The following is a 24,154-nucleotide window of genomic DNA, read 5'->3' as shown; positions in this document are numbered from 1 at the left end:
CTGGAAGTGGTGCAGATGTATTCCTTTCTACCTTCCTATTGTTTAGTTATCTGAATTCTTCCTATGTCCAGCCTGTAGTTGATAGCTGTTTCTGAAAATGAGCCCTTTGTTTTTTGGAAGTAACCAGTAGGTGGCTCAGTACCGCACAAATTTCACTGTAGTTTAATGATTGCTTAAAAACTTAAGGTAGATTTAAGGAAGAAACCTTTGGCCCTTTGTTGAGCACACTCTGATCTCACTGACTTGTAGTTGGTCTACTCTACAGCTGAAATTTTCTGAGAATTCCATTTTTTTTAATCTCTAGACTACATCATTCTGTTGGGTGTGGGGACAAGGCATATAGCTTAACCATTTTCTGGCATGGTGTGTAAGTGTAGCTGATGTTCCTCTTTGCTGCTGTTGAGGAAAGTAAGGGGATAGACACAATTTGGACCGAGTCAAGCAAAAGGTCAGTAGATAGGATCTGAGAATATGAGCTGGTGTTTGAGTCCCACAAACTTTAATGGGCTCTTTGTGTGAACACTTGTACGTCATCGCAGGATTTGAGTCCAAAGTCCCATGTCAATGTAGTTTCAGATGTGGAAACGAAGGTCTTGACACAATGCGGAGGAGCTGGCATTTTTATTTAAAGTGCTTTGCACATTCTGTGAAATGAGAAGAAACAGAATCCAGACTTCTGGAATCGCTGTCCTATGCACCTGTCACAAGCTCAACCTGTCATTGCATTTCAGTGATGAGTTAGGTTAGGCAAATCAAAACTGTTGTAATATAATGCTTCCAGAAGCGGGATGAAAACATTTCTGGTTAGGTTGTTTGTTGTAATCCCACAAATGTGGTTTTGCCATATCCCAGAGAGTTGAGCATATTTTCTTCTTCTATTGTATCCGTTACTGGAGAGCTGACTGTGAAGGTGGTAGAGTTTAGCTAATACCATTTGCCATTGAGGTACTAATTCACTTTTTGCTATGATTAAATCACAGAATCATAGAATGGTTTGTATTGGAAAGGACCTTAAGATCATCCAGTTCCAACCCGCTTGCCATGGGCATTGATGAACCTACTGAAATAAACAGTGATTCACAGCTCTATCTATCTATCTGTCCATTTTAGCATTTCTCTGGTGGGTCATGAATTGGGATAAGTTTTGGGCTTAAGGGATCCATCCTATACTTCACTTTGGAAAGTTTCTGTACTGTGGTATCTTTTTCATTTACATTTAATGTTTCTGGAACTTAAGGCAAATTTTCTCATGAGGAGAATTAAAGTATACTGCACTTAATAGTACAGTTGAAAGGCAATTTAAATAAGTTGTTTAAATAGTCTGTTAAACGCTCCCATAGGGTATTCAGATATAGCTCAGTTTTGCATATATTGAAATGCAAAACCAGAAAAAGTCCAGTTAAAAATGAGTAACAACACTGGCAAAAAACAACAGGAATTCTGTGTTGAGCGTTTTGTTTATGCCAATGCTCGCTTCACGATAATGGCAGTAGCTGACAGGGACAGTATTCTGAAAGCATTTTTTCTTTGTAAGTTTGTGGGGTTAATATTACTTTTGTTAATGCACTTGTTTGACATTGACTTCAATTACAGTCCTTTGGGAGTTTCAACATTATGTTTTACACCATAAATACAACCCACACGAAGACTGGAGGTTTTCAAAGGAATTTAAAACGCTTGGGAGCTTTCCTTTAGCACCAGTAAGGCAGGGATGGATACTCACCTTCCTTAAATTACTGTCAAACTAACTAAAGGTGGAATGCTTTGCACTTTAAACAGTGCTGATTTTCCGATTGCCTGCACGTTCCTAGGAAAAGAAAAGTGATCAAACGTAGGGGCAGACCGGCAGTTCTTTACTCGTCAAACAAAGGGGGTTCTCTTGGGTAGTCCCTAGCTAGTATCTTCATGGCAGCGCCCGTTTAATGGGGCTGGGGCACTGAACTCTGAAGTTAGTCCCGGCCTGTTACACTGCTGCACATGGCAGTTTGGCGGTGTGGCCGCGGGACGGTGGTGATTTTAAGCCTGAAATCACAGTCTCTTAGTTCGGAGGTCCCGGGCGGACCTGTCTGGGGCGGAAAACGCCGGTTTGGGTGCCTGAGAGGCTGCCGGGGCTGCTCCGCGGGCTGCTCCCCATCCCCTCCTCTCCGCCCGGGGGGACTTCCCTCCCACCCGGCGGGGGCTGCCTGGGCCGGGCCGGCCCCTCCTCTCCGCCCTCTCCCGGCTCCGCTCCTCCCCTCCCGTCCCCGGGCGCTGAGGCGCCGCGGCGGGGCCGTGATGCGGGGCAGGGGCGCGGGCGGCCGCGGGTGCTGTGCGTGACCGAGCGAGCCATGGCTAACGTCAAGGTGGCCGTGCGGGTCCGGCCCATGAGCAAAAGGTGCGGCGGGGCGCGGCTGGGGGAGCGAGGGAGGTCCCGACGGCAGCGGGGCGGCTGCGCGGGGTGACCGGGTGCCGCTGGTCCCGGCACCGGGGACGGGATCGCCGCGGTGGGGTGGCGTAGCTGGGGCTGAGGAGGGACGGACGGACGGAGGTGCCGGGGAGCTTAGCGGGGAGGTACCGGGGGGTTCCTCGTTCACCAAAGAGCTTGGAACGTTTTCTTGGAAAAGCCTCCCACTGGAGCTGTCAGATGACTTCCCTCTTCCTGAGCTCCCCGTAAGAGGAGAGCAGTCACCCAGTGTCGGGGAATCTTCCCTTCCCCTTCTGTTGTGGCTGTTTTTTCCAGCGGGAGGCAGAGCCGGATATTCCCACTGTCGCTCTGCCCCGCTCCCCTCCCCAGTTCGCTTGGCTCCAATGGAAATCCCAAAAGCTAAGGGATACTGCTTAAGGACAACTCCCACGAACAAGAAGATGCCGTAGCACATTCCTCTGGTGGTGTCCGAATATAATGCACAATTAAAACCATGCAGACTTTGGAAACTCGAGGAGGAAAAGGAAAAGCAAGCAGCCAAAATGTCAGAGGCTGGTAACTTACTCCTCATAAATGCTGTAGTGCTTCAGGCAGAAATGGCTTGAAGAGTGAAGAGAGTGGCTCGATGCTACCTTGATGTTTAAGCGCGAGTCCCTCACGTTGTATTCCGACTGCACAGACTTCTGTGACAAGTAACTCTGGGATGTAGCAGAGAGAATGGCTCTTGAAGAGTTGCCCTGCCAGAAAACGAGCTTAGTCGTTCAGCCAGAACTACACTGGCGTGTATCGTTTGCCTGGATTCATGAAATGTTTTTAGCACTCTGTTCTGTGAGTGTATTGAGACACTGCTGTTCAATTACAGTTTTCATGCTTCTTACTTCATTTTCCGTAATCAAGTGTTAGTCCAAGTGTTAGACCTTCATGAGATACGTCTGACCTGCTGGTGTTGCACAGCAGTTTCATTTTATGTGATCTTAATTTGCAGAACTTGTTTTAAAATACGTTTTGCAGTTACTGTCTTGATTTTTATTGTGGTGGACTTGGCAGTGCTGGGTCAACAGTTGGACTTGATGCTCTTAAAGGCCTTTTCCAACCGAAATGGTTCTGATTCTAAGCTATTTTTGACTCTTAAGTTCTCACTTGTCAATGGATTTTTGAATTTTTTTTTTTTCAAGAAAAGATAGCAGAAAGTGTTGAATAAAATAAATTTAAAAGAGCTCACTCAAAGCAAACCTGTTGCTCTTAATAGAAAAGGTGGGAAATAATCTTCAAGTTTTCAATATATTTTACCTTTAATTCAAAGGTAACTGATTTAAAAATGCTCCTTCCATAATTTCATTTAAAAATATGTTTGGGTAATACAGTTCTGATTTGTTGTCCAGCTGTGAACAAAACAGCTTTTAAAAGATACTGGTATGTTGTAAGAAGAGCTGCAGCACTGAGGTAAACTAAGTTTAACCTTTCATTGCCTAGTGTTGCTTTGTTGTTGGAGATACTATTTGATTTTTACTTTCTTCTGTTTTGTTAGACATTCTTAGCATTTACTAGTTAAATAAGTTGTCATTATGCTCTCTAGAAATAAAAAGCAGTAAACAAGAGCCAAGAATTAACAGTATATGACAATTTGGTAATGATGCCAAGTTATCTAGACCATAGGACCCTTCTGTTTCAGTCCCACAGAGTTCACTGGAGACTGAAGGCATTTAAAAGTCGGACTCAGTGATGTATTTCATTATGCAGTCAATGACATGTTTGTTTCTCCCACAATAGCATTTGGCTGCCTATTTGCAGTTATCTAGTGGACTTAGTAGGGTTTCCTATAGACATAAGTTAAAATGAGTGTTCTTAGCAGTTGCGGGAGAGAGGCCAAAGGCTGATCTGGCGGGGACGTAATCTTCCCTCTCACCAGATCCTCCTTGGTGAGGAACTCTGCACCGTGAATGTCTTAATGGTTTCTACTCAGTGGGTAGCACTGAATAGTGTGTAACGGTGCATACATCATTACAGTATTAAACAGCACCTATAACTGTCAGATAGGGTTTGATGAACGGGAAAGCCTTCAATATAGTCAGTGTAGGCCAGCTGTTTGCTAGGGAATGTAGTTTGGAGAGGGGGGTAGGATCAGAAAGGTGGACAGTCTCCTGCACATGGGAGAGGCTAATCTGGTGCTGGAACAGAAATGTTTCTAGGAAGGTGAGAGTGGAAACCCAAGGGATAATGTGGGAAGCGACTGTTGAGTAATTCCATCTACCCAACCTGTGGCAGTGTAACAGCTGGGATGGGGAGGCACAGGCCAGTCTTGTGGTATTTGACCCCAAAGGCAATAGGCCATTCGTTCCTTGTACCGTGTTGCCACAGCTGAAGCCACCAAAACCATTTCAAGGTAGACTTCCGTATTTTACAAATGGGAAGTGAAGGTGATTGGATACTTATTTTTGTGAGGTCTCTGACATGAGAACTTGCTTCCTAGCTATGACCAAAATTGTTCAGATGTAGTCACTTTGAGGCAAGTATCAAGTATCTGAAGGCTTGATAGACATTGAAAGGACTAAAGTTCTCAGTGGGGATAAAGGCCTGCACTTTCTATTCCAGCTTACACTGCTTCCATATTGTGGCCAGGCAAACCTCTCACTCTGTCTATTGACACATCCTGTGATTGCGTCTAACAGGTACCATGTTGTCACAGCCCCTAGGTGCTTTAAAAAGAAAAACCTCCTGCAGGGAAATTTCAGTTCAATTGGACTGAAGTAGTGTAATGTGTACAGTTGCAGTTCCAGCGAAAAAATACTGAACTTTGCTTTTTAAGAGTCCCCAGAATTGAAAGCTGCGTGTAAAAACTGTACCTGGTTAGTTGGCTGCTTCTAGCTTGTCATACAAACTTACTCATTGCTTATTTCATTTCACTTACAACGGCAGATAAATGTTGGGTTTGCATCTTAAAATTCACAGAATATTCAGATGTTAAAATGTTAATACAGGAGTTCATAAAATCCTGCTTTCTGTTCCAAGTTTCCATTTTTTATAGACCATAATCATATCTGCAACTCGTTATTTAGCATAAGGCAAAGAGTGGTCTTTTTGTTCCATGCCTGTATGGCACCCATCACAATGAATTTTTGACAGATAGCCCCTATGCACAAATAATCCCTGATGGTTATAAAGCGAGCACAGTTACACAGAACGCAGAAGTTTTTCCTTTGCCTAAACTTTAAACAGCTTGTAGCCAATGATCTTCATAATGCCACCAATCTTTCTGTAACAGACCAAATGATCGGTTATCACCAAAACGTTATCCTGGGAATAAATTCCCTCAAATATGTACCCTGGAGTGACATTGCTTTAAAAAGCGTTTATTACACATTTACTGTTCTACATACTAAAAAAGATTTGTTACTTTCTGGTTACATGAACACTTATCCTGTGTAAATACATCCCTCTCAGGATGAAATATGGAGCTTGAATGGGTGCTATATATTGACTCTAGCAATAGGCAATAATCAGGTATTAAATAGGAGCTGGGGACTGATGAAATCCCTTTATGGTTTATTTCTGGGTATCTTAATGCTTGGTCTATTAGATATTAGACTTTTGTAAGGGAAGTGTGATGTTATTTTTGGCTGTCTGTCAGAAGCTGTTGATGGAAACACTTTCAATGTTAACACGTAACTATGTGAACTAGGAATGTTGTTTCTTTTCCTTCATTTCTGCTGCAGAGTATGCCAACACCACGGTCTGCAGTGGTGTGCTGCAATAGCAGATCTGACCCTCCAGACATGATAATGGTGTGACTGGATGAGTAAGGGGGTACATTACCCTTTCAGTATTTCATTGCTTTGTCTAGGGTTTTCCTTGTGCCTGGGCAGCTCTCTTAAAGCTGTGTTGAGTGTTGGCATGCTACAGAAGCACCTGCAGTGTTAGACATACCCTTCTAGTATTTGTGTAGGCCATCAGTTTTATAAAATGCTAGTTTTTATGTGCTGATAGTTTAAAAACGCTTTGTCCTTGTGGTGTCCCATCTCAGTACTAGTACCTAGTTGTGGTTGCTGATTGCTCTTACCATGGACCTCAGCACTGTGTTATATGAGAGGAGGAAGGGAGGGCTATGTTTGTGCAGGGGAGGCCCTCTGGGAAGGAAGAAGGCAGTGTGTCCAGGACAGTATCATTGGGACCAGGATGGAGCACAGCTGCCTGATGCCTTTTCCTCCATGATCCACTTCCACTGCATCTTCTGCTCTGCGTCAGCCAGTCTCAGTTCAATCATGCATACCCAGGATGTGTTTCCTTGTCACAGTGTGGTTTGAGAGCTGCTATGTAAGCAGTATTAAAGATAGGGGAAAAAGAATTAAAGTATTAAAGATGGAAAAAAGGATTTAAAAAATTAGTGCTCTGTCCCACGATGAAAAGCCTCATACGTTACTATAGGATTCTCTTTTTAGCATGCACCAGTGACTAGAAGACATTGCGTTCCTTCACGGATTGTGGATTGAGGCCTGGCTAAAATAATTTCCAGCAAGTGTGTTCAATTGAATTGTAAAACCATAGTGGTGCTAGTTAAAAACGATGCTAGGACATGTGAGTTGTCCTGTGACACTTCTTGAGAGCTTAAAGTAGTTTGCTGGGCCCTGAAGTTTGCAAGCTACTTGTGCATGACTCATCAAAACAGATGACATTGTGTGGTTCCCATTGTCTTCTCTGCTTCTCAGCTGCCTCTGTGGCCTGGAAAAGGAGTGATTGGCATGGAACTCTTATCTGAAAGAGTTTTTCCCTAGTCTCTTTAATAGTTACAGCTGAACTCTCCCATCCTCTACAGACTTCATAGACATGTCACCTGAATGAGTTGCTAAACAAGTTAATTAACCCAAAAGCTGCCCTTTGCCTTTTTCTGTTTTGCATTGTTTCCAAGCTGTAACTTGAAGTCTCCTGGTGAGCTGCTTATTTCCCAGTCCCCTCAGGAGTTCCTGATGCTCTCATTTGCCACTCTTGACAAATGAGAGCATCAAAGAAATGCCTGGGTAGACCCAAGTGGCAAAGCTGAATCACACTTCCAGCTGTGCAGGTATTTACTGTCATAGTCTGAGCTGCAGCAGTTGTTTTCCTCATCACTGCTGCTGTGTATGGCACAGTCCTAATTGCCTTCAAGGGATGCAGCAGGTAGTGAGGCTCAAGGATGGGATCAGGATGGAAGAGTTATGTTTGAGAAAAAAGAACTTGGGTGATGGGTAGGAGCAACCCCAAGGCTTCAGGCTGCAATGGAATCGTAGGGAAAGTTTCTTCTTATGATCTCCAGGAATGTGCTTGGTGTGCCAGGCTAACCTGAGCAGTGCATTGAGCATAGCTGCAGTGAATAGGCGCGAGAGGAGCTAAGCTGGTTAGTGCTTTATGATGTGAATATTTATAATTAGTTTCTATTCCGAAGGAAAGCGGTGTGGAAAACTGAAATTCCTTTAAAAATAATTATTGAAATTATGCAAAATAAATCACTATTGGGTTTTACTGCATACGCCTTTACTAATCTGATGCTGCAGCATCAGCTTCATTAACTAGTATCTGCTGTGGAACGTCTCCTTTGTTCTTTGTAATTAGTGTGGTAAGTAAAAGGAAGGATTATTCTGTAAGCAAGACTTGTTGCTATTTTATAGACTGCCGTATTAGCAAGTTTACATGCTCATGTATAACCACAAGAACTTCAATACAACAATATGGCTTACTGCTGACAAGAGTGGTAACTTGCAGCAGATTTTGTAGAAAACATTCCTTGAATCTTATGCATAACAGATGTTAAATGCCATATCAAAACAAAATTAAAGCAACAGCAGATTGGAGATTATTATTCTCCCTCCTACCCCCACCAAAACAAATTATCCAAGCATATTCTTTCTAAAACATTTATTCTCCACTAGCTGCTTAAATTTCATAATGTCACTGTTAAGAGGCATGTATTCTGAGGAAAGATAGCCATAGGTTATCATTTAGGTTAACATTTAAAAAGCTTTTCCAATTATATATAAAATAAAATAAAAAACCATGTCCCTACTTTATTCAAATTGTTGTTGTGATACAGTACTTCAAATGTGTTTGATACAAATGTGTAATGACACTAGTATCATTAGTATCAGTACAGTTTGTTTTTACAGCTTCAGCTTCTTTAGTTCCCTTTTCTGTGCTTTTTGGTTAGTGCTTTAAGATTGTTTGTATTTAATGTTCTTTAAATAACCCCAATGGTTTCAAGGAGAGAACATTCATTTCCCTTTGTGTTTCTAAATGTAGATGTGATGGTTTTTTCTTAGTACTTTTCTTGAGCTGCTTAAACTTTGCTTTGTGACCCAAGTGTGTTGGATAAATTAGCTCTCTGTTAATGGAATATTACTATCATCTCCATTAACTGCTTTACTGGAAGTAATTGGAAACCTGTATAGATTTTACATTACCACAAGAAATATATTTCAGTCAAAAATTCTCTGGGAAATGGATGTAGAATAATTTTGTTTAATAGGTATTCAACATATATTCCATATGGATGTGATTTTCAAATGCAAAACAATTACTACTTTCTTTGAAGAAAATGACAAAATTGTCTGTGATCTCAAAGGGGCCAAAACGTCTCTGAAAATAAAGGTATAAGTATAGGAAAAAACAGGTAACAGGCAAGATCAGAAAACACCTTTTAGGTTGCCTAGAACTGTTACGCAGTTCTCATGCTATTCAAGGTTCAGGGCTAAGGCAGGACGATGAGCTCAGTGAAATGTCTTTCTCCTACCCTGAGCTTGTTTCTTTACCCTTCTCAGTTTTACTCTTTAGTATACATATTCCTTGCTATCTGGGTGCTGAAATCCCCTCACACCTAGAGGAAAAGCAGGCTTTTATCTACATTTATCTACTGTGTTGGTTGGTTGAGTGTGTGTTCTTCCTCTGTGTCCCTCTGTTAAATGACAGTCCCTTTCTTCAGGTGGTGGTAGCTGAACTCTGTCCCAAAAATTGTGTGTTTAGGGGTTGGTACACAATGGTAGGAAACAGCTTTCTTGGGCTTAAAAGACTTGCTGTCTGAAAACCCATGCAAACTGCATTGGTTATGCATTGCTCGTGATTTCAAGCTTCTTTTCACAGAAGAGCTGGGATTTTTAAAAGAAAAGTTGAGATTCTAATATTGTGTTTATAAAGGAGGTCCCTCTCCCAAACAAATGTGTTTCAACATTTGTGTATCCTGTTTTGTAACCTAGCCTATTGTTAAGGTTATCTTGGCGTCTTTTCCCCTCTCTCAAATTAGTTATTTTCTTTTACCTAGTCTACTATTTAAAGTTCCATGTAAGCTATCATTGGGGTGGCCGCTCTTTTATCTTAGTATCTGTACTGGGCATTAGCAGGTGGTTTTCGTAAGCCACATCTGTGTTTTCATAAGGGTGCTGCATCAGCAGCCTTTCCCAGATGTATTCTTCTTGCAGTTGTGTGAAGCAAGTTTTGTAGCTTTGGTAAAGGGCAGACCTTATAGTTCTTTAAAAGGGCAGGACTCTGCATGTCCTGAGTAGCCACCATTGCCCATTCCACACAAAATGATGCTTCTGCTGCTGTTATGTGACAATGCTGTACTCATTTAACCCAGGAGCACAAGGTTTACTTCACAGTAAGCTTACTGGCGGTTTACTTCACAGAGTAAGAGGCTGTCTCTTCTCTTCCTTCACCTCTCTTGTTGCCTATGAAGAAGCAGTTATTGCAGCAGCCTTAAACAGCAACAGAAAAAAAACAGCTTTTGGAAGCCTTCTAACTAATGTTTTGTGTTTTCATAGAACGCTTTTCCTTCCAAGTCCTCAGAATACTTTGTGAGTGTCAGAATGTTTTGGAGAAGAGATCAGATTTTTTTTTTTTGTATGCAGCAAAGAAAAATAGGATAAAATGTCATCAAATAACTTGGCCAGATCCATGTCTTTGGTGGGCAGTATCTCTAAGACCACATACTTTATCTGAGAGAAGTTGTAGTAACATAAGATAATGCAACTGCATGCACATGTTCCCTGGGGAATGGTGCATTGGTTGGATACTAGTCTTGTGGAACCTTTGTGGTGACATGGACAGTGGGATTGAGTGCGCCCTCAGCAAGTTTGCCGATGACACCAAGCTGTGTGGTTCAGTTGATACCCTGCAGGGAAGGAATGCCATCCAGAGGGACCTTGACACGCTTGTGAGGTGGGCTGATGCCAACCTCATGAGGTTTAACTGTGACCAGTGCAAGGTCCTACAGCTGGGTCGGAGCAATCCCAGGCACAGCTACAGGTTGGGCAGAGAAGAGATTCAGACCAGCCCTGTGGAGAAGGACTTGGGGGTGTTGGTCAATGAGAAAATGAACATGAGCTGGCTTCAGTGTGCGCTTGCAGCCCAGAAAGCCAACCATATCCTGGGCTGCATCAAAAGGAGCGTGACCAGCAGGTTGAAGGAGGTGATCCTGCCTCTCTACTCTGCTCTTGTGAGACCTCACCTGGAGCATTGTGTGCAGTTCTGGTGTCCTCAACATAAAAGGGACATGGAACTGTTGGAGCAAGTCCAGAGGAGGCCACAAGGATGATCAGGGGACTGGGGCACCTCCTGTATGAAGATAGGCTGAGAAAGTTGGGGCTGTTCAGCCTGGAGAAGAGAAGGCTGCATGGAGACCTCATAGCAGCCTTCCAGTATCTGAAGGGGGCCTGTAGGGATGCTGGGGAGGGACTCTTCATTAGGGACTGTAGTGACAGGACAAGGGGTAATGGGTTAAAACTTAAACAGGGGAAGTTTAGATTGGATATAAGGAGGAAATTATTTACTGTTAGGGTGGTGAGGCACTGGAATGGGTTGCCCAGGGAGGTTGTGAATGCTCCATCCCTTGTGGTGTTGAGGGCCAGGTTGGGGAGAGCCTTGGGTGACACGGTTTGGTGTGAGGGGTCCCTGCCCATGGCAGGGATATTGGAACTCGATGATCTTAAGGTCCTTTCCAATCCTAACTATTCTATGATTCTATGATTCTACATGGTGAGACAACACCAATGTACACGGAGAATTTATACAAGTTTTGGATAGGATTTCCCAAAATCCTTTCTCTTTAGTCCAATGTGTTATGTGAACTTTAAAAAGCAATGCACTTGTAAAATTTTCCTGCCATCTTTCTATCTGTAGCATAAATTTTAAACAAAATCATGAAGTTTTACACCTCTATAGAATTTAAGGGCTTACTGCAGTAGCTGCTTTTGATACAATCAAAGAGGTACCTAAGGAGGAGGAAAGAGACGGTGTACTGCAGCGTTCAGTGTCAGAGTCATGTATTTGATTGTGGTTGAAAATTGAAGTTCTGTCCTGGTGGAATGAAAACTGATCACTGTATCCATGTTCTGGTTTGCATGGAAATCATGGCATTTGCACAGAATTTCTTTGATGCAAAAATACTATCTTATTACTCAGTAAACAGTTGGAAAATCAAGGGTGGATGAAACCAGATTGACTGGACTGCAGCTTTGATTTAAATCCTCTTTATTCATGCTTCCCTAAATGCTGGTGGTATGACTGATGAAAAGACTTTCATCAGGAGTGTTTCTGGCATGTATTGCTGAAGGAAAATGCCTCATGGTCTTGTTCTGGCAGTACAAGAGTTCAGAGACAGTGCAGACAGAAACACTCTTCTTATACTGTGCCATCACACGGGCAGGATTGCAGAGCTTACTGTGACTGGAGGAGGCCAGCTTGCACTTCCTCTCCTAGCTCATGGTTATATGGATCAGAAGTCTGGAAAGATTAAGTGAAGACAGCTGTTTGTTTGAGTAGGTGTGTATGCGAAAAGACCACTGACAATGCCTTATGTTCATGTCTGTCATGGTTTAACCCCAACTGAAAACTAAGCACCACACAGGCGCTCACTCACTGCTCCCTGGTAGGCTGGGGTGGAGAACTGAAGTAAAAGTGACAAACCTCATGGGTTGAGATAAAGACAGTTTAATCAGCAAAGCAGAAGTCATGCACACAAGCAAAGCAAAACAAGGAATTCGTTCACTGCTTCCCATCGCAGGCAGGTTTTCAGTCATCTCCAGGAAAGCAGCTCCATCTCGTATAATGGTTACTTGGGAAGACAAGAGGGCATAACTCAGGATGTCTCCCCCTTCCTTCTTCTTCCCCCAGTTTTTACGCTGAGCATGATGGCATATGGATATGGGATGGAATATCCCTTGGGTCCATCGGGGTCAGCTGTCCTGGCTGTGTCTCCTCCCAGCTCTCAAGCATCCCCAGCCTACTCTTGGCGGGGTGGTGTGAGAAGCAGAAAAGCCTTGACTCTATGTGGGCACTGCTCAGCAATAAATCATCCCTGTGTTATCAACACTGTTTCTAGCACAAATCCAAAACCTCTCTATGCTAGCTGCTATCCCACCACATCCTGCACCAAAAATTCCTATTTTTCGTTGCCATATACAATTTGCAAAGGAGAATCAGGAAATCACATGAGGATGATGGTGATCACTAAGAATGGTGAATTTTGACTATCAGATTATGTTAGTCATTATCGGAGAATGAAGTCTGTGCAGTTAGGAGTAGACTTGGAAGATAACATGGGCAGCATGTCTAGTATAGCAGCGTGCTGTCTTGGTGAACTCTGTGTACTTGGCTTCAATATAGACTTTTAAATTATTTATAAACATCTGTTCTGAATTTGGTAGGAGGATTGCTGACTGGGTGTGCACTGCTCTTTGCAAGACACAGTAACCCAATTATGACTTAAAGAGAAATACCCCAAATGGTATTGGATAGTTCTAAATAATGGGAAACATTGAAAACAAATGAGGTAAATTTACTTGATTGGTTATTTTTTGGTTTTGTTTTGTAATTAAAAACCCCTGCCAAAGCTGGGTTGCTCATATTATTAGCAGCTTGACTTTCACAGATTACAGTGGTAGGGATAAGGATATAGATTGTGCTGGTGTTGTGAGGGGATGCTCTGTTTAGGAAAGTTGTGGTTGTAGAAGCTTGTCACTGGAGTGCAGGAGCTCTAATAGCTGAAGGCTTTGGCATTCTTCTTCCCTACCATTTCTTATGGAGCAGCATGGACTCTTGGGGCTCCTCTTATTGCAGCTTTGGTCTCTCAACAGATGTGTTCTCAACTTATTTTGTCTGGAACAGAACTTACACAATTGCCCAGAACAGTAAAAAAATCTCTGCCAGAGGGGAAGCATTGGTGCTGTTGCTGTACTGCTTTTGAGGTCCTCTGTCATAGTATAGGTTGGAATTGGATTTGGAGTTAACGTGGGTGATAGGAATAGGTAGGGAAGTGTAAGTACTTGCAACATTTACAGTGAAGGGTTATTTTCAAAGTTTTTATGAGTAGACACAATTAAATTCTTTCAGAAGTTGTTTCAGATTTCTCATGTACTCAAGTGCTATATATCGGCTTTGCTATGTTTGATTGGTGAGTACTTTGGTGGTCTGTATTTGTAGAAGCAGTTTCATTGCATGACAGGACTACTGCTAATGACTCCAGTATTTTTGCTTGAGTGCATGTACATGGTTTTAAGATAAACAGACGACTTCTCAAAAGTCAGCTCCTTTGTTCTCCAAGTGCCTGTTATTTGAGAGGGTGGAGAAGTGGGGCAAATCTTAGAGTCTAAAATAAGCAGCTGTCCCCTTTCTTTCCACCCACTGCTTCCCGCAGCTCTGTATACCTCCTTGCACTTCTGTACTCTGTGTCTGAACTTATCCGAGTGAATCCAGCAAGCTGTGTAATGTCCTGTCAGGAGTCTTGATCCTCCTGAGATTCTTTTCTCCTGGCTCGTTTTTCTGTGTCTTCCGGAGTGTCTGTTGTCCCTCTGGGATTGCATTAACTTTACATGCTGGCTGGAGAAATCATTAGTCATAGGAGCAGCAAATGGTACAAGGAAATCTCCTTTGGACTGCCACAGCAGCTTTGCTTTCATCAAGTCTCTCTTGTAGCTCCCTGTACAGCCCTGCCACTGCATTCTGTACTTGTGTCCCTGCCCCATTGCTGGGTTTGCATTTCTCTAAAACTTTCTGTGCCTAAGAAGATCCAGGTCTTTCCTGGGACATGTACCATTAAATGGTCTTGCTACAGCTTTATCTTTGTACGGATGACTTCTTTTCATGCAAAGTAATTTCAAAGAAAGGCATTTCCCAAACATAGCATGATTTTTTCAGAAGTGGGAAAGAAGGAAGGATGGGGAAACTAAATATCGGGATCACTGTGACTTCTGAGCAGCAGAAGTCAAACGTATTTCTAGAGAAGTGTATTTTGGAGTACACTTTGGAGTGTACTTTAGTTTTATTAGTATAAGCAATACAGCTTTCATACCTGTGGAGCAAAACACCTGTTCATAAGGGTGAAAAATTGTTTTATCAGTGAAATGCAAACTGCTGCCCACATTTGTGTAGTGCTGTACTGATAAACACTATTTCTGTTGAGAGAGCTTTTGTAGTGTTTGCAATCTGGAGTTAAGGTCAGAATATCTACAACAGTTGTGAGTCTGCTTTGCCCCCTGGGCTGTGGATATTGAGCTGTGCTTTCTCTCCCAGATTTCTTTGGTTTGTACCTAAATGGAGCATAATATAAACACAGGGTTATGAGGAGGCTGAATGTATGGTTTGTAGAGCTGGGAATGGCTGCAGGTCCAGCTCTGTTTATGCTCAATGCTTTCTGGCCAAAAACTGCTACACAAGGGATTGGTCTCCAATCCCACCACTTTGTGTTCCTGCCCTTTCTCTTGCTTTGGCTTAGCAACTGTGTGAGCAACGTCCTCAGTGCTCTGGAAAAGCTCACTGGTCCTGTGGCACACTGAGTATTTATTTTGGGGTGTCTGTTTTCCGATCGCAGCTGATCTGAATCATTACATGGAGGTGTGATTGGTAGATCAGACGCAAGAAAAGAAGTGGGAATACATGTGGCAGGTTGGAGCAGAAAAGAGGAACTGCCTCTTGCAACCTCTGCAGTTAAGATAAAGGTATGGGTGCTGTGAATCTGTACCCAGGGCAATGGGAGACTTTAGATCTATCCCTCTTTGTTGGTGGCTTTCTTGTCATGAGACTTGAACAAAGCTGTGACTGTTGCATTGAGCTTTTTGTCTGCATAGTGAGGGATCCTTATTACCCTGTGGTTAAAGAAGATGTGGTGATTTTATTCTGTTGTCTTTTTAATAGTATTTTATGTAAGTATATAAGTTCATAATTTTTTACATAAGAATTTTTTGTACCTTAAAGGTTTTATGTTTGGAGTTTTTTCTTTATCTTGAATCTTCAGTAATGACTATGGCCTGGGAGAGCACCAGGTGATGACAATCCATAGCATAAAGTCATTCATTCACAGTGTGTAACACTTGTGGATGGAAGCCATGTACAAGTTTCATGTAATTATTACAGGTGGGGTTGGGAGCACTGCTTGTTATTGAGGGTCTGAGCTTCTTATGCCCCCAAACTTACTTGTGTTGGCAAACACTTGCTTTTTACAACATCTGTGAAGTTGCACATATACAGATTAAATGCATCAGTTGGAAATTTCTACCTTAAGATACAGCCTGTATCCTTAGGCCCTTGTTGTCCTTGGTCATTTGTTCTTCAGGAAGCCTTATGAGGCCTCTGCTCAGTCCTCAGGTGTACATAATGCAACATTTGGTACCCAGCTGTACGTAACGCAAATGCCCTCCCTTTTGAGTGTTCCTTTTTCTCCTGGGATCTGACTCGGGGCTCTGGTGAGTGATGTGTTGAACTGCTGAGCACTCACAGCTTAACTAAAACTTCTGGGAGCTGTGCTTGCATTTTCTATCCGAAGTGCCATGTCTGAGTATGTATTACAGAAGATACTAAGTTTAGTCTGTCTCTGGGCAGCTTCTCAAAATTAGTAATGTGAAGTACAGAGACTTTAAGGTAAAGCATTATTTCTATCTGCAAAACAGGGATGGTCTATGCTCGAAAATCTGTTTAAAACTTCTGTATGCTTGTAAAGCTCAAATGCTACAGGGATCAACATAAAAAGGACATGGAACTGTTGGAACAAGTCCAGAGGAGGGCCATGAGGATGATCAGGGGACTGGAGCACCTCCTGTATGAAGACAGGCTGAGAAAGTTGGGGCTGTTGAGCCTGGAGAAGAGAAGGCTGCATGGAGACCTCATAGCAGCCTTCCAGTATCTAAAGGGGGCCAATAGGGATGCTGGGGATGGACTCTTCATTAGGGACTGTAGTGACAGGACAAGAGGTAACAGGTTAAAACTTAAACAGGGGAAGTTTAGATTGGATATAAGGAGGAAATTCTTTCCTGTTAGGGTGGTGAGACACTGGAATGGGTTGCCCAAGGAAACTGTGAATGCTCCATCCCTGGAGGTGTTTAAGTCCCGGTTGGACAGAGGCTTGGGTGACATGGTTTAGTGTGAAGTGTCCCTGCCCATGGCAGGGGGGTTGGAACTTGATGATCTTAAGGTCCTTTCCAACCCTAACTATTCTATGATTTTATGGTCTCTGTAGAAGTCTTAAGTGTCCTAAGATGCTGTTTTGAATGTTGTTTTAGTACAGGAAGTGTGGAGTGAAAACAGAACCAGAGAGACCATCAGAGGCAGGGCATGTTGTACTGTTTGCTGCCTGGACATTAGAGCTGGCAGTGAAAGGAAATTATAATCAGTGGGGGAGTAAATATGTCTGTACATAAGTAATGAGAAAAGACAGATCTAGGGATATGAATGAAGAGTGGTCAACTGGGTTTGAATTTTCTAACTCTTGTTTTATCTTATTAACTGACCTGATGATAGAGGATAGGTATACAGCTAATGTCAAATGATAGTGTTTGTGCCTTCAGTTTAATTTCAAACAGTATGACAAAAATGCAGTAAGGACAAAATTGATTTTATTTTTAAAGCAGCTTCTTCCAACTTTACAAAGGCGTTCATCAAAATACAGGCTTTATCAAAATTAAACCGTATGGTAAAGCTGCAGCTTACAAGATTTGTCAGTATCAGAGCACAAAGGAAAATATGGAAGAAATATAAAGGATAAAAAAATATTTTTCCTGTTCTTCGCCTGTCAGTACCAAAGAGTTTGTTTTTGTGCTGTCATAGAAGTAGGCCACTGACCTCTTCTTCCTCATTTCTGTCCTGCTATGTAGAAGATCCACAATAATTATTTAGCTATCATGCCGTTGGCCCAGAAATAAGGTGTTTTGTTTTTTTTTTTCTTTGGCCACATCCTTTTTTCATTGTTTTCTAGTGTGACTCGTTTTGGAAGTGGAAGTTGGCTGTAGTAGCCAGTCACAGCTGCGTTCAGTGGATTTTTAGACAGTGCATGGTCCTTTGTACTTAGGGAGCAATCCTGTTCATTTACATTTCAGCACAGTTTTGCTTATCTAAAAAGGACTTTTCTGAGGACTACAACAAACACTGTGGATTTTGTGGTAAAAATCAGACAGTGCAGCCTGATGACACTTGTGGCTCACAAGTATGTGATGTGGATCCGTACTCCACAAAGCATAACCAATCGGTGCTCCACTCTACTTCCTTCTAAATGTAAGTTAAAACGACTCTTAATCAGAAATAAAATCCTAACAAAGTATTTAGGACAAGGACCAAGGACTTCGAAACTGTTTCATCACCCCAGTCCTGAAGTTCTACTGCCCACTATTGAGGTACCTGACTGCAGATGTGCCAGTGCTACACCCTGTCACAGAGTGTCTTATAAGCAAAAGTTTCTGGATTATACCTCTGATTTGTAGTTTGTCAAAGTAAACACAAATTTCTGGGGTTTACAAATTTGATATTCACCTTTCTAAGTCTTCATATTATATACGGATTTTTTAATATGTTCTGTTTCCAGAGAGAGTGCAGAAGGAGGAAGAGTCATTGTAGAAGTTGATGGCAAAGTGGCAAAAATCAGAAATATAAAGGTATGCTTTTTTGTTGTCTTCACTTTCTCACATAAGGATCCTGATATCCTGATTCTTTTCTGTGTTTGCTTGCCTATTGAATCATTCTAAATGAAATGCTAAGGGAGAAGTTTAAACCAGCAAAGCTCTAGAATAAACCGCAGTGAAAGTGTGAGGGAGGATTGTTTTGGTTTGGGTTTGTATGGTCTTTTTTTTGACAGGGGATGTAATATGTAGTTGTGTTTTCTGTATTTTACATTTGTGAAAGCTTCTGCAGTCTGGCTGTGCGCCATCATTCAAAGCTGTTAGTAAATTGCTTAGGATTTTGTGCTTATCTCTCTAACATCTGCACAATTTCTTTCCCTGCGTGCCTCCTCCTCATACTTGCTCTCAGAGTGCAACTGACTTGCATGAAATGAAGCAAAATGTGTTCAGCTACACTTCAGGCCTTGGTAAGAGACCAAGAGCTGTAAGAATAAACTGAATGTAGCTGTTGTCCTTGAGAGTTCTGGAGCCAGCACGCATGGGAACCAGCCCTCTGGTTTAGGCTCTTGAACTACTTAAAGCTCCTGTGGCCCTTCACTAAATTAACAGAATAGAAGCAAAGCAATTTTGTGTTGTCAAACATGTTTCTTGTCAAAAGGCAAATAAAAACGAACCATGAGATTACAGTGGGGATCCTAGAAGATGGATGCATTTTGCATTTCTTTTCTCCTTTTTCTTTATGTCTGCAAGCAATTCAGCTGTTCTAAATTGCTAGTTCAAGAATACTTTGTTTTGAAGAGAAACCCAGGCAAAAATGGAATGGAGTTAAATTATTTACTTTTTCCCATTATAATTATTTTTGTAGTGAATACAGGTGCTTGTTTTAAAGAAAGAAGAGGAAAAGTATTAGGGGCATGAGAGGCCTCATGGATGTAAAATATTGCTTATGTTTTGCCTATTTCCTTTTCAAAGGGTGTATTTACAGAACTATAGAATAGTCAGGGTTGGAAAGGACCTCAAGATCATCCAGTTCCACCCCCCCTGTCATGGGCAGGGACACCTCACACTAAACCATGTCACCCAAGGCTCTCTCCAACCTGGCCAGGGATGGAGCATTCACAACCTCCCTGGGCAAACTATTCCAGTGCCTCACCACCCTTACAGTAAAGAATTTCCTCCTTATATCCAATCTAAACTTCCCCTGTTTAAGTTTTAACCCGTTACCCCTTGTCCTGTCACTACAGTCCCTAATGAAGAGTCCCTCCCCAGCATCCCTATAGCCCCCTTCAGATACTGGAAGGCTGCTATGAGGTCTCCACGCAGCCTTCTCTTCTCCAGGCTCAACAGCCCCAACTTCCTCAGCCTGTCTTCATACAGGAGGTGCTCCAGTCCCCTGATCATCCTCGTGGCCCTCCTCTGGACTTGTTCCAACAGTTCCATGTCCTTTTTATGTTGAGGACACCAGAACTGCACACAATACTCCAAGTGAGGTCTCACAAGAGCAGAGTAGAGGGGCAGGATCACCTCCTTGGACCTGCTGGTCATGCTCCTTTTGATGCAGGGCTGTGAGGATTTGGGCCCCTGAGCTTCCCTCAGCAGGTGGAGGCCTCAGTCCCGCAGCTGCCTAATTGAGTCCAGCTGAAGCTTGTCAGACCCAGAGGGCTTTTGATTGTATTTGTTTAAAGAAGCTCTGGCTTGCCTCAGCATCCTGGGGAAGCCGCAGTAGTGGGGCTGGTTGCTTGTGGTGGGACAAGGAGGGTTGTTTGGAGTTGCAAAGAGGCTGACTTCTGGATGTTTGGTCTCTGTGAGTTTGTAATTGGCGCGTAGAGGGAGTGAGTTTGCTTTATGTATAAACTCTATTTAGACAGCCTTTGAATCCAAGTTAGTGTTGAATATTTATACACCAATGTTTATGTTGTTTTATCTGGGGTAGGTGTGCTTTGCAGTTCAAAACAAAGCCCTTCATCATCTCTGTGACCAGGGGCTGCTCTTCCTGAGGTGGAGGGTTTTTTTTAATTATTTTTAATTTTTACTTTACACATTGCAGTAGGAGGGCAGTGCTCCAAGCTGTCTTCTGCTTATTGCTGCAAAAAACCTAAGAAAATTAAAGGTAACTGCATAAAAACGTGTCTGAATCGTGACACTAAAAGTGTTACTATTGAGGATGACCTGTAGGCTTACTAAGATATTAATTCTGCTGAAAGGAAACCTTGTTTATATTTAATTCAAGTTGACAATTTTAGAATCATGCAGAAGTTAAAATTCATGAAACCCTCTTACTTCAAAGATAATTTAAAATTATTTCTGTCTTCTTTGGTTTTTCTTGGTTGAAAAACCCCAGCACCCCACAAGCCTAACTGATGGGTCTGTAAATTAATTATCCCTGTAAACTTTCCAGCTGGCAGTAGAGTTCAGTGCTTACAGCACCCTTTATCCAGTACTCTGGCAGACAGCATTGTCACCCCTGGTTTCCCGGGCCGTTAGTTAAGCAGTTTGTTTAGGTACCAAACTATAACAAACCTTTTCTTTCCTGCTTATGTTACTGCAAAGGTTACAATAATGTTACCAATTAGGTCAAAACTGCGTGTGGAGAGTGTTAATTTTGTGTAATGTTTTGACTCATTGCTCCCCTTCTTTGATGAGTAGAGCAACGTCTAGTTCCTTGTTTGCAAGTTTATCTGTTGTATTACAAATCTCTTGGTCACGATTATACAGAAAGACTTACATGAGTCCCTTAATTTCAGTCACTGTTTCTGACTATTATTTTAGAAAGTCTTCACTGTCATTAGTATTAACCCATAAAGGTCAAGTTTGTTTTTGTGAGTACAGGCCCAGTGACAGAAGCATTAGCTTGCAACCTTGACTAAGCCGAGGGGAAATGGGGGAAGAGATTTGCGTTTTCAACTGTGCAGTGAGAAAGTTGCTTTTGTTTTCTCACTTGGGGCCCGATTTCTGTAATGTGATTCTTGGTGAAATAGAAGAATGACAGAGAGCTATCTAGAGGTTTGTAGAGCTTTTCTGCCAATACATAGATGTGAAAATTAACTAAATTATTGTATACAGCCTGGAGAGCCTTAGCTGTAGTAAATGAACCCTTCAGTAAAAATGCTTCAGAAGGTTGCATTTCTCTTCCGCACTGAGCATCAAAGAAAATTGAATAAAGAGGGTAAACTGTGCCTTTTCCACAATACAAATTCTAGATAACCTTCCTGTTAGTTTTAAAATGCTTATTTTTTGTTCAGCTTCAAAGTGAAGTGATCTTTCTGTCTTTTTCCTTCTGTTGTCAGGTTGACAGTAGGCTGGATAGTACTTGGGACTCAAGAGAAAAGACTGTGGCCTTCAGTTTTGATTACTGCTACTGGTCAGTTGATCCAGAAGATCCAAAGTATGCATCTCAGGAAATGGTAAGTGATGCTGTTCTCTGTGTCTGTGTTCCCATCCTGGTTTGTCCCTTATAATTCCACCTACAGGAAGAGATTGAGACACAGGGTACATGAAATACAATTCTATTTTCTGCCCCATCTTTTTCTTACCTTGTTTGTAATACTACAGTGCTCAGTCCTTTTTGTCTTAAATAGGTGCAGTACGACTTCAATACCCTTGTTTGTCAACTAATGCACACTTTCATTTGATCTTTTAACTTTGGCAGTGATCATTAAGTGTGATAATCTGATATTGTGGTTTAAACAAAGTCAGCCATAAATCATGCAGTCGCTGTCTCACTCCCCGCCCTTCTTGCCCTCCCCCTGCTCCCAGAGGAATGGGGAGGAGAACCAAAAGAATGCAACTCCCATGGGTTGAGATAAGAACAGTCCAGTAACTAAGGTATAACACAAATCACTACTGCTACCACCAATAATAATAGTGATAAAGGAAATAACAAGGAAAGAGAATACAACACCTCACCACCCGCTGACCAATAACTCGCCCCCCAGCCTGACCATGCACCGACCAATACCTCATCCAACCCCGCAGTGATCTAGCCCTTCCGGGTAACTCTGTTACATCCTGGCCATGACGTGCTGCGGTATGGAATACCTCTTTGGTCAGTTTGGGTCAGGTGTGTGTCTCTGCTTCCTCCTGGCTTTCCCTCCTCCCTTGCAGAGCATGAGGCTCACAAAGTCCTTGGGCAGACCAAACATTTGAGTGGTAACTAAAAACATCGGTGCTGTGAGCACCGTTCCCAGGCCGAAAGTCAAAAACACAGCACTGCACCAGCTACTAAGATGGAGAAAAATGACTGCTACTGCTGAACCCAGGACATCTGAGGACTCTAGTTTAGCAATGAGATTTGGGATGGGGGATTGGATTCTAAAGGGAGAAAGCTCTAAAGTGGAAGAGTGCAAAGTGATTTTGCTGAGAGGATCAACAATGAAGTAATCACACCTTTAAATAATGGTAGTAAATTGTATTTATACTGTATAGTTTTGAGCACTTTTCCTTGCTGAAGCATCGGAAATCCCTTATAACTGATGGAGACTCCTCTTAGAAGATCTGATCCTTGATGGGTTAAGAAAGAAGATTGAAGGATTCAGTATTAAAATAGGTGGTCATTGCAATTCCTTGTTAATGAGTAAGTGATTATTAAATCTACTACAAATAAATACAATGTACAGTAAAGCTGTCTGAATTTTTCACTATGTATGCATACCATCACATGTCAGCATTAAAACGAGTTTTTACTGCTGTTTTGTCTTCAGAATTATTTCATTTAATTTTGCTTGTTGTCAGTACAATTGTTCCTGAAAACTCATACTGTATAATTGTGTTGCTTTTCACAGTAAGCCTCACTTAAAACTGAGCTAGTCCTGTAAAATTTGTATTTCTGGTACTGATGAGCACAGGATTGTTTTACTTTTGGGAGTCAATGCTTGGAAAAACTATCAGATTTGTCAATTAGCAGAACTACAGGGGAAATTCTTGACTGTGCTCTGTTTCATTCTTGGTGCAGTAGTGTGAAAGAGGTTTGGGGAATTTGGGAAGTGTAGATAAACTTCCATTTTAGATATTACAAATAATAAACCTTTAAATGTTGAATTGCTGGGGTTCCTCCCAACTCCTCTTATATTTTCTTACTTGCTTAGTCTGTTGTGGTTTTTTTTTTTTTTTTGTGTTGTATCTGTCACCATACACTTAGAAAGTTGGCTTCCTAGCTGGAATGGTTTAGCAGATGAAATGTTGATGAATACAGTCTGCCAAGTAATTTTATATCTCCTCAGTATGAAAAATTATCAAAGTGTTAAGTGGAAAATATAAATATTAGCTACAAAGTATAAATTTTTGTTCTGGTTGTTATTAAATACAAGTGCAATTGAAAAAGAATGTAAAATGCAATATAAACACAGCTTCCTTGCTGGGGCTGTGTAGGTATTTCAGACAACTGGAGAGCATTGTGTTATAGAATGTGAATTTATCCAATAAAAACACTGAGGGGGAAACATGAACTCCCTGGCCACAGACAGTGAAGTAACAGGCCATACTTTCCTTACTTGTGCCTTAAGGCTGGCTGAAAGGATGTCCAGTTCTGCCTCGTGTAATCATTGGGTTCCTGAACCTTAGACACACGTCTTTCATGAGTTAAGAAAAATTTAGAGGTGGGCTGATGCTTTGAAAGGTCTAGAGTCCTGAGTGAATTTCTTGAGCTTTTTACCTGGCTTGGTGATTGTAGAACCAGTAAGGCATACTTCAAATGTCCTTGAGAAGAGGGCTGCTGGAATACTGCAGTCTTGCCTTGCTTTTGTGCATTTGTTTGCCCCTTTATACTGTATGAATGAAGTTTATTGTACTAATTCCATGTTTTGAATCGTTATTTCAGTGCTGAGCTTGAGATTTCTGAACTTCCTTATGGCAATGATGCTATCTACAGCCAAAGGAGTTACGGTAATATTGTCATCCCATAAAAGCTTTCTTT

General features: G+C 42.0%; 1 protein-coding gene across 2 annotated transcripts in view; it reads left to right on the top strand.

Moving 5' to 3' along the window:
* Positions 1 to 2,246: 2,246 nt before the first annotated feature.
* Positions 2,247 to 24,154, top strand: part of STARD9 (StAR related lipid transfer domain containing 9) — a 106,725-nt gene continuing 84,817 nt past the window's right edge. The window contains exons 1-3 of one of the 2 annotated variants that reach the window (XM_057403916.1): positions 2,247 to 2,374; positions 18,210 to 18,279; positions 21,531 to 21,647. In XM_057403916.1, coding sequence (XP_057259899.1) covers positions 2,328 to 2,374; positions 18,210 to 18,279; positions 21,531 to 21,647 — 234 coding nt within the window. In that variant the 5' untranslated portion in view covers positions 2,247 to 2,327. Of the gene's footprint in view, positions 2,375 to 17,808; positions 17,903 to 18,209; positions 18,280 to 21,530; positions 21,648 to 24,154 lie in introns of those variants that run through there. The other variant, XM_057403917.1, reaches the window with a different exon arrangement.

This window comes from Pezoporus wallicus, unplaced genomic scaffold (assembly GCF_028554395.1).
Source record: "Pezoporus wallicus isolate ANWC-B61680 ecotype Strahan unplaced genomic scaffold, APGP_CSIRO_Pwel_v1 contig_8673, whole genome shotgun sequence".
NCBI classification, from domain to species: Eukaryota; Metazoa; Chordata; class Aves; order Psittaciformes; family Psittacidae; genus Pezoporus; species Pezoporus wallicus.
Note: the sequence above shows the minus strand (reverse complement) of the source record. Positions and strands in the feature narration are given on the sequence as shown.